Here is a 14,196-nt window from a genome sequence, read left to right as displayed (position 1 = left end):
AGGCATTCGTAGTATTCTTCATCATTATTCTCAGCGAAGGAAATTTTACTAACTTTATTTTTGATTTGAAAATTTAATTAAGAGATTCACATCAAATGAATGTAGTCTTCTGACAATTCACCTTTCTCGATTTCTTGTTCACTTACTTTGAGCATTATCACATAAAACGCACAAAAAAGAAAAACACCTAGTTTGAACATTTTCGAGTTTTTTTTTGTTTTTTGAAAATTTCATTTATTCTTTTGAAGCCTTGGATTATTCGAAGAGAAATTGGAGGGAAGGTAGTTAAAGTACTGAACTATTTCTCAAATTGTTTTGCAATTTGGCTTGTAACTCCTAAATTGAATTTATAAGAGTTTACAACGCAAAATGAATATAAACTGTAGCCTCCAAGTGTGCGAGGGCCGAAGCTCTCAAAAATTTTTTAGTGACTTAGAATGGCCTATTTCATCCTAATTTATCTCATTTTGTAGAAAACGCCAGTAAATATCCTCTGATGTATGAACATCCTGTTGGTGCAGAACCAGGTAAAGAATCTGCACAGTATAGATAGTTCAGAATACGTTTACCGGCTCAAAATTGGAGAATTACAGACATTGTGACGAAATGGTAGGTTCGGAGAACGAGAGCCGAAATGTTACAATTGAAATACTTCAATATTCTCATGAGAAAATATGAAATTATAGTCCTCCAACAATGTTGCATGATTGGTATATGTGCAGAAAGCGATTGAGTCATAACAAATACCGATAAAAAAACGTTTATTATTGAAATTAATATACCCAAATTGTCAAATCAACGTTCAACAATGTTGATATACCTTTAGACATACAATTAGTTACTAGTTGTTTTGATAATTTCATATAATTTTTTTAATAGAGCTCCTTTGAAATTTTACATCAGTCATAAAATGAATTGCGATAATTTTTCATCTTAACAGTTTTTTAAAATATTCAACTGGATAGTTTGAGATGAACTTAGCTTAAGAGATCTTGTTATTTGAATCTGTAAAGGTATGTATGATTTGAATTTTGTTTTTTACGTTTCAAATTTCTCACACAACATGCAGCAGGCTCTGAAGAATATCCTATTTTTTATTACATATATTTTATAACTTTTTTAGTTCGATTCAACTGAATTTTATTTTTTTTATTTTATTTTTATAACAGTTAGTTTTCATAGGTTTCTGAAACAATTCTTCATTGCTGAGATTTTAATCATAACCAGGATATCCTAATTTTTATTACATATATTTATAACTTTTTTAGTTTGATCCTACTGAATTTTATATTTTTTATTTTATTTTTATAACAATTAGATTTTATAGGTTACTGAAACAATTTTTCATTGCTGAGATTTTAATCATGACCAGGATATCCTAATTTTTATTACATATATTTTATAACTTTTTTAGATCGATCCTACTGAATTTTATATTTTTATTTTATTTTTATAATAGTTAGTTCTCATAGATTTCTAAAATAATTCTTCATTGCTGAGATTTTAGGTTTTCCATTATCCATTTCATCATTGTAAAGGGTGTTTTTTTAGAGCTATAGAACTTTAAATTGCAATGAAACAACGATGGATTATTCGATTGACATGAATTTTATTTATCCGCAAGATAATCTTGTGGCATTTTTTGAATATGATTTCTGGCATATGACCGCCACGGCTGGCTCGGATATAGTCCAATCTGGACGTCCAATTTTCGATGACTTTTTCCAACATTTATGGCCGTAAATCGGCAATAACACGGCGAATGTTGTTCCAAATGGTCAAGGGTTATTGGCTTATCCGCATAGACCAATGACTTTACATAGCCCCACAGAATGTAGTCTAGCGGTGTTAAATCACAAGATCTTGGAGGCCAATTCACAGGTGCAAAACGTGAAATTAGGCGGTCACCAAACGTGTCTTTCAATAAATCGATTGTGGCACGAGCTGTGTGACATGTTGCGCCGTCTTGTTGGAACCACAGCTCCTGGACATCATGCTTGTTCAATTCAGGAATGAAAAAGGTAGTAATCATGGCTCTATACCGATCACCATTGACTGTAACGTTCTGGCCATCATCGTTTTTGAAGAAGTACGGACCAATGATTCCACCAGCCCATAAAGCGCACCAAACAGTCAGTTTTTCTGGACGTAACGGTGTTTCGACATACACTTGAGGATCAGCTTCACTCCAAATGCGGCAGTTTTGTTTGTTGACGTAGCCATTCAACCAGAAGTGTGCTTCATCGCTAATGGACGTAGTGCGCGATATGTATTCCGCACAGAACTATTATTTTCGAAATAAAATTGTACTATTTGCAAGCGTTGTTCAGGCGTGAGTCTATTCATGATGAATTGCCGAACAAAACTGAGAATAAATCACTTGACAGCTGTTAAATCGGTCGCCATCTTGAACAGTAATGCCAACTCAAAGTATATACCTCGAAAAAAAAACACCCTATCCATAATCGAAAGGAATATTTTCCAAAACTTGTGACGAAATGAAAGTGCTCTGTACCTACTTCAAAAAAAGGAGATTTTCCAAAAAAAGAGCTCGGTGGTCCTTGAAGATTTTTCCTCTAAGTCTTATAGTTCTCGAGATGCTCTCAATGAGCATCGAATTTGGGAGACTCTGTACCTATTCACAAATGAGCACTGATTTGGATTAAATAATTTAATTAACAATTTCTAAAATTTTTTGAGGTGTATATCTCTCCATGATTAAACGGCATAAGATTGACATAAGAAATATCAGAAAATAATACGTAGTGTTGCCATTATAACTGTTTTAAATTGTATAATTTCTGTTAAAACCCTTTTTATGATATTTCAATATTTAATTCTGCATATATGAAGTTCTAAAATATTATTTGATGTCTGTAGCAGATTCATAGGGGTAAAAGGGGGTAATTAACGCCCTTCCAACCAAGCTATGTAGAAAAAGTCTTAGTTTTAAAGACGAATCAGCTCTCAACCAAGAGTAATTGCTTTAAGTATGCTGCATCCTTGACAAATAAGTATGAACGAATACCAGTGATCAAAAATGTAAAGAAAACACATTTTGCTCCTAGTTTATTCATACTAATCGAACACTATAACGTTTCCTGACTGATTTTTTTACTGACTGTGAATTTTTTTCAGTTGTCTTCACTATTTTGTTTATGATACGTTATTTCACCTTGTATAATACCTTTTGGATATTTTGTTTTTTCTTGGTTTTGCATAATGTTTGTTTGTTTGATTCAACATTGATATGATAATTGAAAAAAAAATAGTTTCTCAATTATTTCCATGTTGGGCAGATATGGTTGACTGAAAATATAATTTTCATCCCTTTTTGGTCACATACCAAACTATGTTATTTGTTTTTATTATTCCGTATCTCTGTTGGAAATATATTCATATTTTATTTTACCCATAAGAGAATTATCTTCCAGTATCACTGTTTTATGTTGATTCTTCTTCCAGATTATTCAAAAATGGCGCTGTCACTTATCATCGTTGAGATATTGGTGGCTCTGTTAGTTGTATCTGCTGCAATGGTTTTCGCACTCTACAAATACAATTTCACCTACTGGAGGCGAAAGAAGGTTCTACATATTCCTCACCCAACGATACCATTCGGAAATATTAACGACTTAGTTAATCAGTCTGAATCCCTTGCAGAGTTAGTAATCAACACTTACAATTTCATAAAATCCCATAATGCAAAACACGGCGGCCTTTACTTCTTTGGTAAACCAATATGGATGCCTGTTGATTTGGATCTACTGAACCACGTAATGATCAAGGACTTCACCCATTTCGTCAACCATGGCTTCTACGTGAATGCAGAACATGATCCCTTATCAGCACACCTTTTCTCGCTGGAAGATGACAACTGGCGAAGAATGAGAGCAGCGTTGACCCACACATTCACTTCAGGAAAGATAAAAATGATGTTTCCGATCATGATTCAAAACGCGCAGAATTTGGAAAAGATAATAAAGAAAGCTGAAGCTGCTGGAGAAGCTGTAAACGTCAAAGACTACATCTCTAGGTTTACCATCGACGTCATAACGTCCACAGCTTTCGGTTTGGAAATAAACTCCATAGAAAACCCCGATGCTGATTTCAGAAAAGCAGGAAATAGGTTTTTTGTAGATAGTGGCTATGAAGCCTTCAGAAACCTACTATCCTTCATCATACCCAGAAAATTTTTGGACGCTATTAAATTCAAGCTGATCAAACCAGACATAACGGAATATTTCGTTAATATAGTCAAAAAAACAATTGAATATCGCGAAAATAACAACATTGAACGTCCAGATTTCATACAGCTCTTGATACAACTGAAGAACTCTGGCAAGGTTATGAATACTGGCGAAGAAACTGTCAAATCGAAATCAGTTGCTGATAAACAGATGGATATGCACCTTTCTGTTGAAGAAATGGCTGCTCAAATTTTCGTTTTCTTCTTGGCCGGTTTTGAAACGTCGGCAACTACGGCAACGTTCGCGCTTTATGAGATAGCGCTGAATGAGGATATCCAAAATAAGCTTAGGGAGGAAATAAGGACCGTTTTGAAGAAGCATAATGGAATGACGTATGAAGCGTTCATGGAGATGAATTATTTAGAACAAGTGATCAAAGGTTTGTATCTCCAAATAAAAGGAATAAAATTAATATGTACACCGACGTGAATTAGGGATTTTTCACGCGCTGGTTCAAATTCGTGAAATTTCGCATAAAATAATTTTTGACTACCAAATGGTAAACTTTTGATTTCATTTTTTTTTTAACTTTGGGGGTCAATAAGATAATAGTACTCTTCACATTATAATTATTGAAGATTGAAAATTCTATAAATCTCCTTCTGGATCAAGCGCGCAAAAAATCTCTGATGCGTTCCATCCCTCTAGCTTGCTTATACATATTTTTATTACTCTACAATTTCACTAACAGTTTCATTCGATGTTTACAGAAACTCTCAGGAAATACCCACCAGTACCTCTTGCACCAAGATTGTGTACCAAAGATTACAAAGTGCCTGGATGCAATACAGTTATCGAAAAAGATACTTTGGTGATGGTACCTATCACTGGTGTTCAGCGGGATGCTGATATCTATCCAGATCCTGAGAAATTTGATCCTGAACGATTTGGAGATGGCTGTTCCATTCCAAGTATGGCCTTCTTGTCGTTCGGGGAAGGTCCAAGACTTTGCATAGGTAAAAAAAAAGTTTTAGATTTATTATACAAATGGCCGTAATTTCATGGTATAAGTAGATAATTTCGATTTACACACTCAGCGTTGTCAAGTTTGTGGAGTTCTTTTAATCTGGTAAAATCAGAAATGAGTCCTGCAAAATAATTCTGTTTATTTTATATAGTAAAGCTTTGTTATTTATTCGTGCTAACATGGAAATCAGATCCGCATTGGTAAATAGGTATTTAATAACGATTTCATCATTGGCAGAGGGTCATGTTTCTTCTATATTCTGCAATAATTTAGGAGTTGCGATTATAAGGTCTGTGTTCTTGGACGTGGCCAAAGAGTTTTATATAGTATGGCTCGAAGGACTGCTATAAAAACTGCTTGTGACCGCTGGTTTTCCACTCTCCATGGTTGAACTTGTATCCTCTTACCTGTATTTTCATCAGTTTTCTGCCTTCAAAGAGAGAACACGTTCAGCTTGACTCCTGCAAGTATGTCTGCTGTTACCATTAGTGTTTACATCATACGTATCTGATATTCCGAAAACCGAGAAAACCTTAATGGCACTTAATGCTGACAATACTGCCATCCTTTCAGTTCGTGTTGTCTCAAAATAGCAAAGAAATACATGTTAAGATCATGGTTTGTTCGATGGAGAATCGAAGTAAACTGAGAATAGCAACGCTATTCTCTTCAGACGAAAGAAGAAAAGGATCGAATGAGAAAACGAGGTAAAGAATCGAGGAGTGATGCTTGACAAAAAGCTCGATTGGTCACATCAGTTGTGCAAAGCAAAAAACCAAAAACGGTAGTTGTCAGCAAAAACTACACATGAAGACCTTCAGGTACTATTCCTAGATGACCATTCAATAGAACCATCTGAGAAGACCGTCAAAAAAGCGAAAAATCACTTCAATCCCCTTATAAGAAGTCTTGCGAATACGATTGAAAAACTCCGAAACAAAACACCGAAGATGGCTCTTCCTTAAAAAATGAGTGTTAAGTCAAATATGGGAAAAATGGCATAGTGTACCTAGTTACACAAATACTTTTTATTGGCATATTGCCACCTGTTAGAGCAGGACCCATTGCTTCATCAGTGGTGATTAACACTGGGATTGAGCAGTAAAAGGCTAACGGCCTAGCTACAGAAGTTCAAAGATCAAAGTATCATCAAAAATAATCCTAATCTTACCACCTATAGAAGTAAAGTATACAAATAACAAGTACTTAACGTCGTTGAATGAGTCTGGTTATTACTATCGTTTATAATTTGAATGACCTCAGAAACGCAGTGGAATATTTCCTAAAACAACAATTGGGTCAAGTAAATTAATTTGTCTATATCTATGACACTTCATATAACACAATAATAATGTAAATTAATACAATCTTATCTAGATTTTTGATGTTCGAACAGGAAAACGATTCGGCACACTTCAGACCAAAGTGGCATTAGCAACCGTCTTGAAGAATTATCAAGTGACAATGAACAGAGAAAAAACTGAAGTACCACTCCAGTTTGCTCCGAAATCTTTGATAACGACACCCAAAGGTGATGTATGGTTGAATGTGAAACGAATTCAATGAATCAGTGAGAAGGAGCATCCTGTATTAATAGTTATGGTAATCAAGTGCAATCAGAATTATTGATTTCATAGCTACATGTTACTTGTGATCCAGTTTTTAATTTATGATAATAATAAAGATATCTTTTTTATATGAATTACTGATGTAACAGAAAAGTTTTATTGACAACAGTACCTCCTGGATGTTAATGAAACAGACGAACTAAAATATACAGAGCGAAAACTTTGTGGATGGTATGCTATGACTTTGTATCGTAGGTTGAGATCCTAGTTTTTACATCTTTTTTTCAGTATTTGGTTCATTATTGAACACTCACCTATTGAATAGTTGGGAATCTCAGAACTTCCTGATAACAACTTTCTTAATATACCTACAAAGATCTCCTACAACTCCTTTTAATTTCAACAACAACGAATCCTAATTGAACTGTCTTCAGAAAGGTTATTAGTTTCACTATCTCGAGGGCGTAGATCTCTTTTTTGTTGGAGGGTTAATCGAAAAAAATTACCTGTACTCATACCTGTAATGTGGGAAAAAGATGTTGATAAGTAAGTTCTTTGATAACTCCAGTATTAAAATTTTGTGACGAGAATTAAAAAAAAACCGAGAACAACAGATAAGTGTAAGCCGATGACGAATGCAAAAATCACAAATGGCAAAACAAAGGACGGCGCCGACAAAGCGGATAGATAAAGGAATAATAAAACTCGGAGATAGACGTGCTCGTAGTGCAATAAAAGTAAACATCTTGAAAGCGATAATAAATTCTTGAACCGTAAAAGGGTCCGATTTTAAACTGCCGTGTTGATTTCAAAGGAAAATAAGATGATTCTTGGTTCATTTTTTGGAAAAAAAATTCGTTCTTCGTCCTTGCGAGAATTCTGAATTTTATATTTTGGAAATCTTAGGGGGAAAGTAATTACCACCTGTACCCCCCATTTCTACGCCCTCGACTATATACAAAACACGAAATTTTTTTTCTATCGATATAGAGGCACAATTGAAATGCATTTTCAATTATTCCTTTATATAGACTAGAAAAATTCAATTCACTTGTTAAGAATTTGGAAATAATTAATTATCTTCTGGTTGGTGATATATTGAATGCATGAATTTGAATGCATCTTATATTAGCTTGAAGCAATAGAATATTTTTTTGATTTCCCCGAACTTAATGAGACCTTTCAGTGAAGTATACTATCGAATAGAACTACAGATATTTTTATTTGATAGGTTATACCTAGCTGTTAGCATCCGAATAATTTGAGTGGAATTCTGTAAGAAAAATGCACATTACTATGATAAGAATTTGGAAATAATTGAATAATTAATTATCTTGTGGTTGATGATTTATTGAATTGGATATTATCTTGAAGTGTGGCAATTTTTTTGATTTACCGGAACATTCTGAGAACTTTCAGTGTCGAATAGAGCTGCAGATATTTTTATTTGATATTATACCTATATGTATCCTTGAGTGGTTAGCATCCGAATAATTTTAGTGAAATTCTGTAAGTTGCAGAAGAAGAGGTAATTATTGAGAAAATATGGATTTAAATATGTCTCTGTTCAAATTGATAAATTTAAAATGATGTGAATAGAAATATTACTAAATTATCCATTCTCATCATTGAATTATATGAAATACTTAGTATAAGTAAGGTAGTAAGGGATTATTTGATATTTATGATAATTATTATTATCCTTCTTAATCGCAGCTGACGAAATTCTGCTTTCAATTCTGAAAAAATTCGAACCCCAAAGCTCTTCAATTCGGACACTAGAAATTTGGCACAACTCTGGATTATTGTGGTTTATGGAAGGTTTTTGAGATTACCTTCGATTCTTCCGTCGGTCCGGTCGTCCGAAAATACAATTATTCTTGAAAGATCTAGAAATTTCCAGGTAAGTTTGAATCTTGAATGACGCCGTTAAGTTCTTTAATGGGTAAAATTCGACTAGTAGTCTGAAAATATCTTTGCTCGAAATTTTGTTTTTTTATAATTTCAAAACTGCGAATTGATACTAAGAATAACAATTTTAATTTCAATGAGAATTTACAGCGTTATCAGAAAATTCAAGAAGAATATAGTACATAAAATTCAATATTTTTATCCAGAAACATAAAAAATTCGATCTGAATATGGTTAAAAAAGACTGTGAAGGTAAATAAAGAAATTAACATCGGTAGTTACCATAAATGTATCAGAAACAAAAACCGATGAAAAGCGCTTTTTCAGAAAACTAAAATAAATAAATTAATAGTTCAAAGCAGAATGCATTGATAGAACAGAAAGAAAGCTTCTTTAGATGGATAGATGAATACGTTATACTAAACAGTTTCTTGAGGAACAATATTTGGCAAAATCCCATTTAAAAATATACAGGTCATTGTCTACGTCGAACGCCAGTATATGAACGCTGAAACTTATGGTTAGAGGAAACTGTTGAAGGATAAGAAGAAGTTTCTAAAATGCTTGGAGGTTTACCTTTTGAGTCTGAGTTTTTTCATTAAAAAGTGTATAACCAGACAATAAAACATAAATACATGTTTACTGCAGGCAATCTAAAATTTATGGTATGCTTTTTAGAATAGCCAATTTCACATTAATTCGAAAAAAAAAATTAATACACTATTAATTTGTTATGAATTTGCAAATGAAACTTATTGCATAGATAAAAAAATTGTTTTTGTTTTTTCATGCCCAGAGGCCATAAAGTATTTAGATATTGGACGCAAGGGCATAATGTACCAAATAAAGACATTTTTACTAAGAAATAAAAACAAAATAACAAAGTGGTATGAAATAAATAACTGTACACTGAAAAGAAAGCGAAAAAGTATAAAGATAGCGTAATAAGCGTAACAAGTGGTAAAAAACTTTAGTATCACTGGTTGAATAAGATATAATTGTAATAGTTTTTACTCTATTCTTTTCAACGCGCAATTATTTCTGTTGTAGAGAAAAATTTTGTTGTCACATTTGTGCGGAGATTTTTCTAAAATCATTCTATTTGAGAAGAAAATACTCACTGTTATCAAAAGTTTGTTTCTCATCTCAAATGTAATTTGAAAGATTTTTTTTCAGATAACCCGTACTTGATCTTTCCATGGATAATTCTTTCAGTCCAATTCAACACGCAATAGTTCCAGTTGTAATCTGTATATTGATATCCATATTAATTTTTTTCAAATGGAGTTTCTGCTACTGGAGTAGACAGGGCATACCATGTGTGCCAAACCCTATTATACCTTTCGGAAACCTGATAACTGTGGTCCAACAAAAAGAAACGTTATTCGAATTGACCAAAAAGATCTACTTAGATGCGAAAAAAATTAAATTGAAACATTTAGGAATGTACATTTTTGCAAAACCAATTTGGATTCCTGTGGATAGCGAGTTGATCCGAAACGTTTTGATCAAGGATTCCTCCCATTTTATGAATCATGGAATGTATATTAACGAGAGAGATGATCCATTGACAGGAAATATTTTCTTATTGGAAGATGAAAAATGGAAGCATACAAGAGCGGTAACAACCAAACTGTTCTCGCCAGCTAAGATGAAAACAATATTAGAATTCATGTTGAAGAGTGTTCAAGATATCGAGGAAGTTCTGAACAAGGCAGTCGAAGAAAACAAGTCTATTGATATGAAGGATTACGCTCAGAGATTCTTTATGGACATAACAGCAGCCTATGCTTTCGGCTTACAAATCAATACTTTCAAGGACCCTGATTGTGAATTTAGAAAGTTTGGGAAGAAAGCGATAGAACTAGATACATACACATCCGTTAAATTCTTATTGTCACTGGTTGTGCCTAGGAAATGGCTTAGGGCTGTTAGATTTACACTGAATCAAGCAGACATCAGCGAGTTCTTCCTAAATCAAGTAGCCGAAACAATCAACTATAGATCTAAGCACAACATAGAAGGAGATGATTTTCTTCAATTTTACATGGATTTAACAGATAAAGGAAAGCAAGAGATTTGTGAAAATGGTCAGATGAACTTCAAATTATCCCTCAATGAGGTTGCTGCAAGTGTATTCACAATATTCGCGGCTGGATTCGAAAGTTCATCTTCAACTACAAATTATGCTTTGTTAGAGCTGGCATTGAACCAGGACATACAAGAAAAGGCCAGGAATGAAGTGAAGGAAGTTATGAAACAAAATAATGAAACGCTAAGTTTCAAAGCGATTTCAGAGATGCAGTATTTGGAGCAAGTTATAAAAGGTTGGTAGTGTTATATCGTTATTCGAAGCAATATGAAAAAATCATGTTCTATTTCAATTCGTTTTATGAATGAGTAGTTTTTTCATGTTCGTAGTGTGAGATATGCATCTTCTTTCATTGTCCATTGAGGAATTTATCTTTAAAGCGAAGTAAAACTAACAAATTTTGTAGAAACCCTGCGGAAATATCCACCAGGGGCGACTCTTCCACGCATCTGCACAAAAGATTACCAGATTCCTGGTACTGAACAAGTAATTAAGAAAGATACATTTGTCTTTGTTCCGGTTCTGGGTGTACATTACGACCCTGAGCTTTATCCTAATCCAGACAAGTTCGACCCTGATAGATTCAGCCCAAAAAATAAGCATTTGCTACCTAATGGCTTGTTCCTATCTTTCGGTGAAGGAGCAAGAATGTGCCTGGGTGAGTCAAATAAGTAATGGTGATAGGAACTGAAATTTAAGTTCGTAAAAATTATTTCATACATGATTTCTACCTATTATTGATAGCAACAAATATATGTGTATCTATACGTTATACACTGTGTCCGTAAAGTATGTAACGAATTCATTTTTAGCTGAACAGTCATTCTTAAGAAATAATCCTGGAACACGTCGATCGTTGATTTTAATTTACCGTATTTTAAAATAATAATCTAATATACAGGGTGAATTACTTTCGAGTAATGATGTCACCGTAATTTTTTTAAATGGAACACCCCCATTTTGCCTCAATTTTCCGATTACTCTAGCTGAGCTGATTCCAAAAATGTACCACATGTTGATTCCAATTGGTTCAGGGTGGACAAAAATACAATAGTTTTGTGTGTGCTCATAAAGTAACGCGTAACATTCTTTATTAGTTAAATCAACAATATTATAAAAAATACTTATTGTCTAGCGGCAATTGATTTGTATATAACACCCTGTAGTTAAATTAATAAAAATGTATAAAACTAAGAAATAATTTCTTTCATATTCTGTCTGCTGGAACACATGTACCAAACATGTTTGGAAACAGCTCATTTTTATTTATTTAAAAATGGTACAAACTACAGGGTTTTACATTCAAACCCATTGCCGTCATCACTCGAAAGTAATTCAGCCTGTATATTAGATTATTATTTTAATATACGGTAAATTAAAGACTTAAAATGGTCTATTTAGCTAAAAATGAATTTTTTCCATACTTTTCGGACACAGTGTATAAGGCAACTGAGTCTCACGCTGTATAATACAAGAGTATAAAATCTAAGAGATCTTATTTCAAGAATTATGAATAAGACAGAAAATCATATCAATAGAGTTCTTTGGTATAACAATTTTATTGTAGATTTGGTAAATTTGAAGCTGCTTTGTCATTAATCTGGTAGAGAATTTACTGAATAATTTCATAAAGATTTTACTGTTTTCCTTTTTCAAAACTACTTCAACAACTGAAAATATATTATATTTGTAATTAATAATAATTTTTCAATTATAGGAATGAGAGTTGGAATCACTCAAGTGAAAGTAATTTTATCCACAATTCTCAAAAGTCACAGAGTGACATTCGACAGGCAAAAAACTCCATACCCTTTGCAATATTCAAGGAAATCTATGATAGCAACACCACAAGGAAATATTTGGTTTCATATTGAAAAAGCTTGATGGCAAATAATAATGTACTAATTTACTTAATATCCTCTTGTGTAACACTACGGTTCTTTGTGGTAGGTACTAAAACGGTATAGGTACCTGATATAGAGGTTCTGGAAGAAATTATATTCGAAAATGTTCCGAAAAAATATAATCAAATAATAAATTTGGTAAGAATTAGCAAAAGACAAATATTTCTTTCAAATTATTGGTTATGATTGTATTTATAAACTTATAAACACTTTATTGATAATGGTATTCGATATAGAATTTGATTTATTTGGAAATTAAAAAAGTAACCCCTTATTCTCTCCAGCTTTGAATCACCGAAAAGCTATAACAAATGTGAAGTGCAGTGAAAACTTTTCTTAGGAGAGAAAAAGAAGAAGAGAAGTGCCACACCCATTAGTAGATTATTTTAAGGTTATGTGTACCTTCAAAATATTGAACTACATACGTGCTGCCACGCCAGTGGCTGGGGATATTCTACGTCCCACGTGTCGGTAGCTTATAAGGGTGCATATTCTTCAACAGAAATATCATAACCAGTGGCGGGTTTATTAATACACAACTTTCTGAGTACGTTAGCTTCAGTGATAACATCGTAAAAGGGAGGATGTTTTTTATACAGATTATTTGTCATAAGTTTTTATTTTCTTTGTTTTCACAACAAATAAAATTGGATAATTTTAAGATTGAACTGGGTAACCTTGCAGTTTCTAACTCATTTCTATTTCATCAGACACTGAAGGTTCTGCAAATGGTTCAGAATATTTTTATTAATTCAGGTCGGAAAAAGGCGATGAGAAAAACCAAAAATTATTCTACTTTGGTAGAGATGTAGAAAACATTTTCAAGGTCAAGAGGTTAGAGGTTCCTACAAACATCTTTTAATAGATATGTCGAAGTAATAATCACCAAATGGTTTTATAACAAAGCTGGCTTTAATTTTTTTCTTCTCAAGTTCGAAATATAAACAGACGTACACAAAAGGTGAAACTAAAGAGAACAAAAAGTAACATCACAGAAGTTATGATGGTTTATAACGATCACATGGGAGAAATCAACATGATAGATTCTCTGAAATATAGGATTCTTATTTCACCGAAAATCATCTTAAATTTTTGTATTTTATTGAATTTTTTAAAATTTTTTTTGATCACAAAATCCGCAATATTTTTCTAAAGGGTCAATGGACCCCCCGAATTTTTTTCTAGCTACGGCCTTGATTGGATACAGAAAAAAGCTATGCAACTGGGTGTTTTGCAGAAAATAGATCGGTAGTACTGGTCAGAATAAGTAAGCTATTAATAATGAGAAGAGGTCAATCAAGTAGTTGAAGTTAATTACTATCTCCAGGCCCTTCGAAAAGAGCTGATGTTCTCCGTGTCAGACAATGTTGGACATCTTTCTTTAGTAACAAAACATCTTTCATCAGGTGCGAAAAACTTTGATTTATCTGCTACTAGTTACTTCTGATCACAGTGTCCGTATTTGTGAACATGTCATTAAACCTTGTGAGGTGAAAAATAAATG

At 33.1% G+C, this 14,196-nt stretch overlaps 1 protein-coding gene across 1 annotated transcript; it reads left to right on the top strand.

The window, feature by feature from the left end:
• The first annotated feature begins 487 nt into the window (after nucleotides 1–487).
• Nucleotides 488–13,271, top strand: LOC123671014. The gene is made up of 7 exons (XM_045604648.1): nucleotides 488–1,013; nucleotides 3,466–4,629; nucleotides 4,961–5,206; nucleotides 6,614–6,780; nucleotides 9,883–11,023; nucleotides 11,195–11,446; nucleotides 12,506–13,271. Exons 2-7 carry the CDS (start codon nucleotides 3,477–3,479, stop codon nucleotides 12,670–12,672), a joined length of 3,126 nt encoding a protein of 1,041 aa, XP_045460604.1. The 5' UTR covers nucleotides 488–1,013; nucleotides 3,466–3,476; the 3' UTR covers nucleotides 12,673–13,271.
• Nucleotides 13,272–14,196: the final 925 nt, after the last annotated feature.

This window comes from Harmonia axyridis, chromosome 1, assembly GCF_914767665.1.
Source record: "Harmonia axyridis chromosome 1, icHarAxyr1.1, whole genome shotgun sequence".
NCBI lineage: Eukaryota > Metazoa > Arthropoda > Insecta > Coleoptera > Coccinellidae > Harmonia > Harmonia axyridis.
The sequence above is the reverse complement of the archived record's forward strand: the minus strand, read 5'-3'. Positions and strand labels throughout refer to the sequence as shown.

Coding starts and splice junctions, on each gene's coding strand:
- LOC123671014 (XM_045604648.1), top strand. CDS start 3,477: ATGGCGCTGTCACTTATCATCGTTGAGATATTGGTGGCTCTGTTAGTT. Junction 6,781..9,882: donor TGAATGTGAAACGAATTCAA/TGAATCAGTGAG, acceptor AGATAACCCGTA/CTTGATCTTTCCATGGATAA. Junction 11,024..11,194: donor TTTGGAGCAAGTTATAAAAG/GTTGGTAGTGTT, acceptor CAAATTTTGTAG/AAACCCTGCGGAAATATCCA.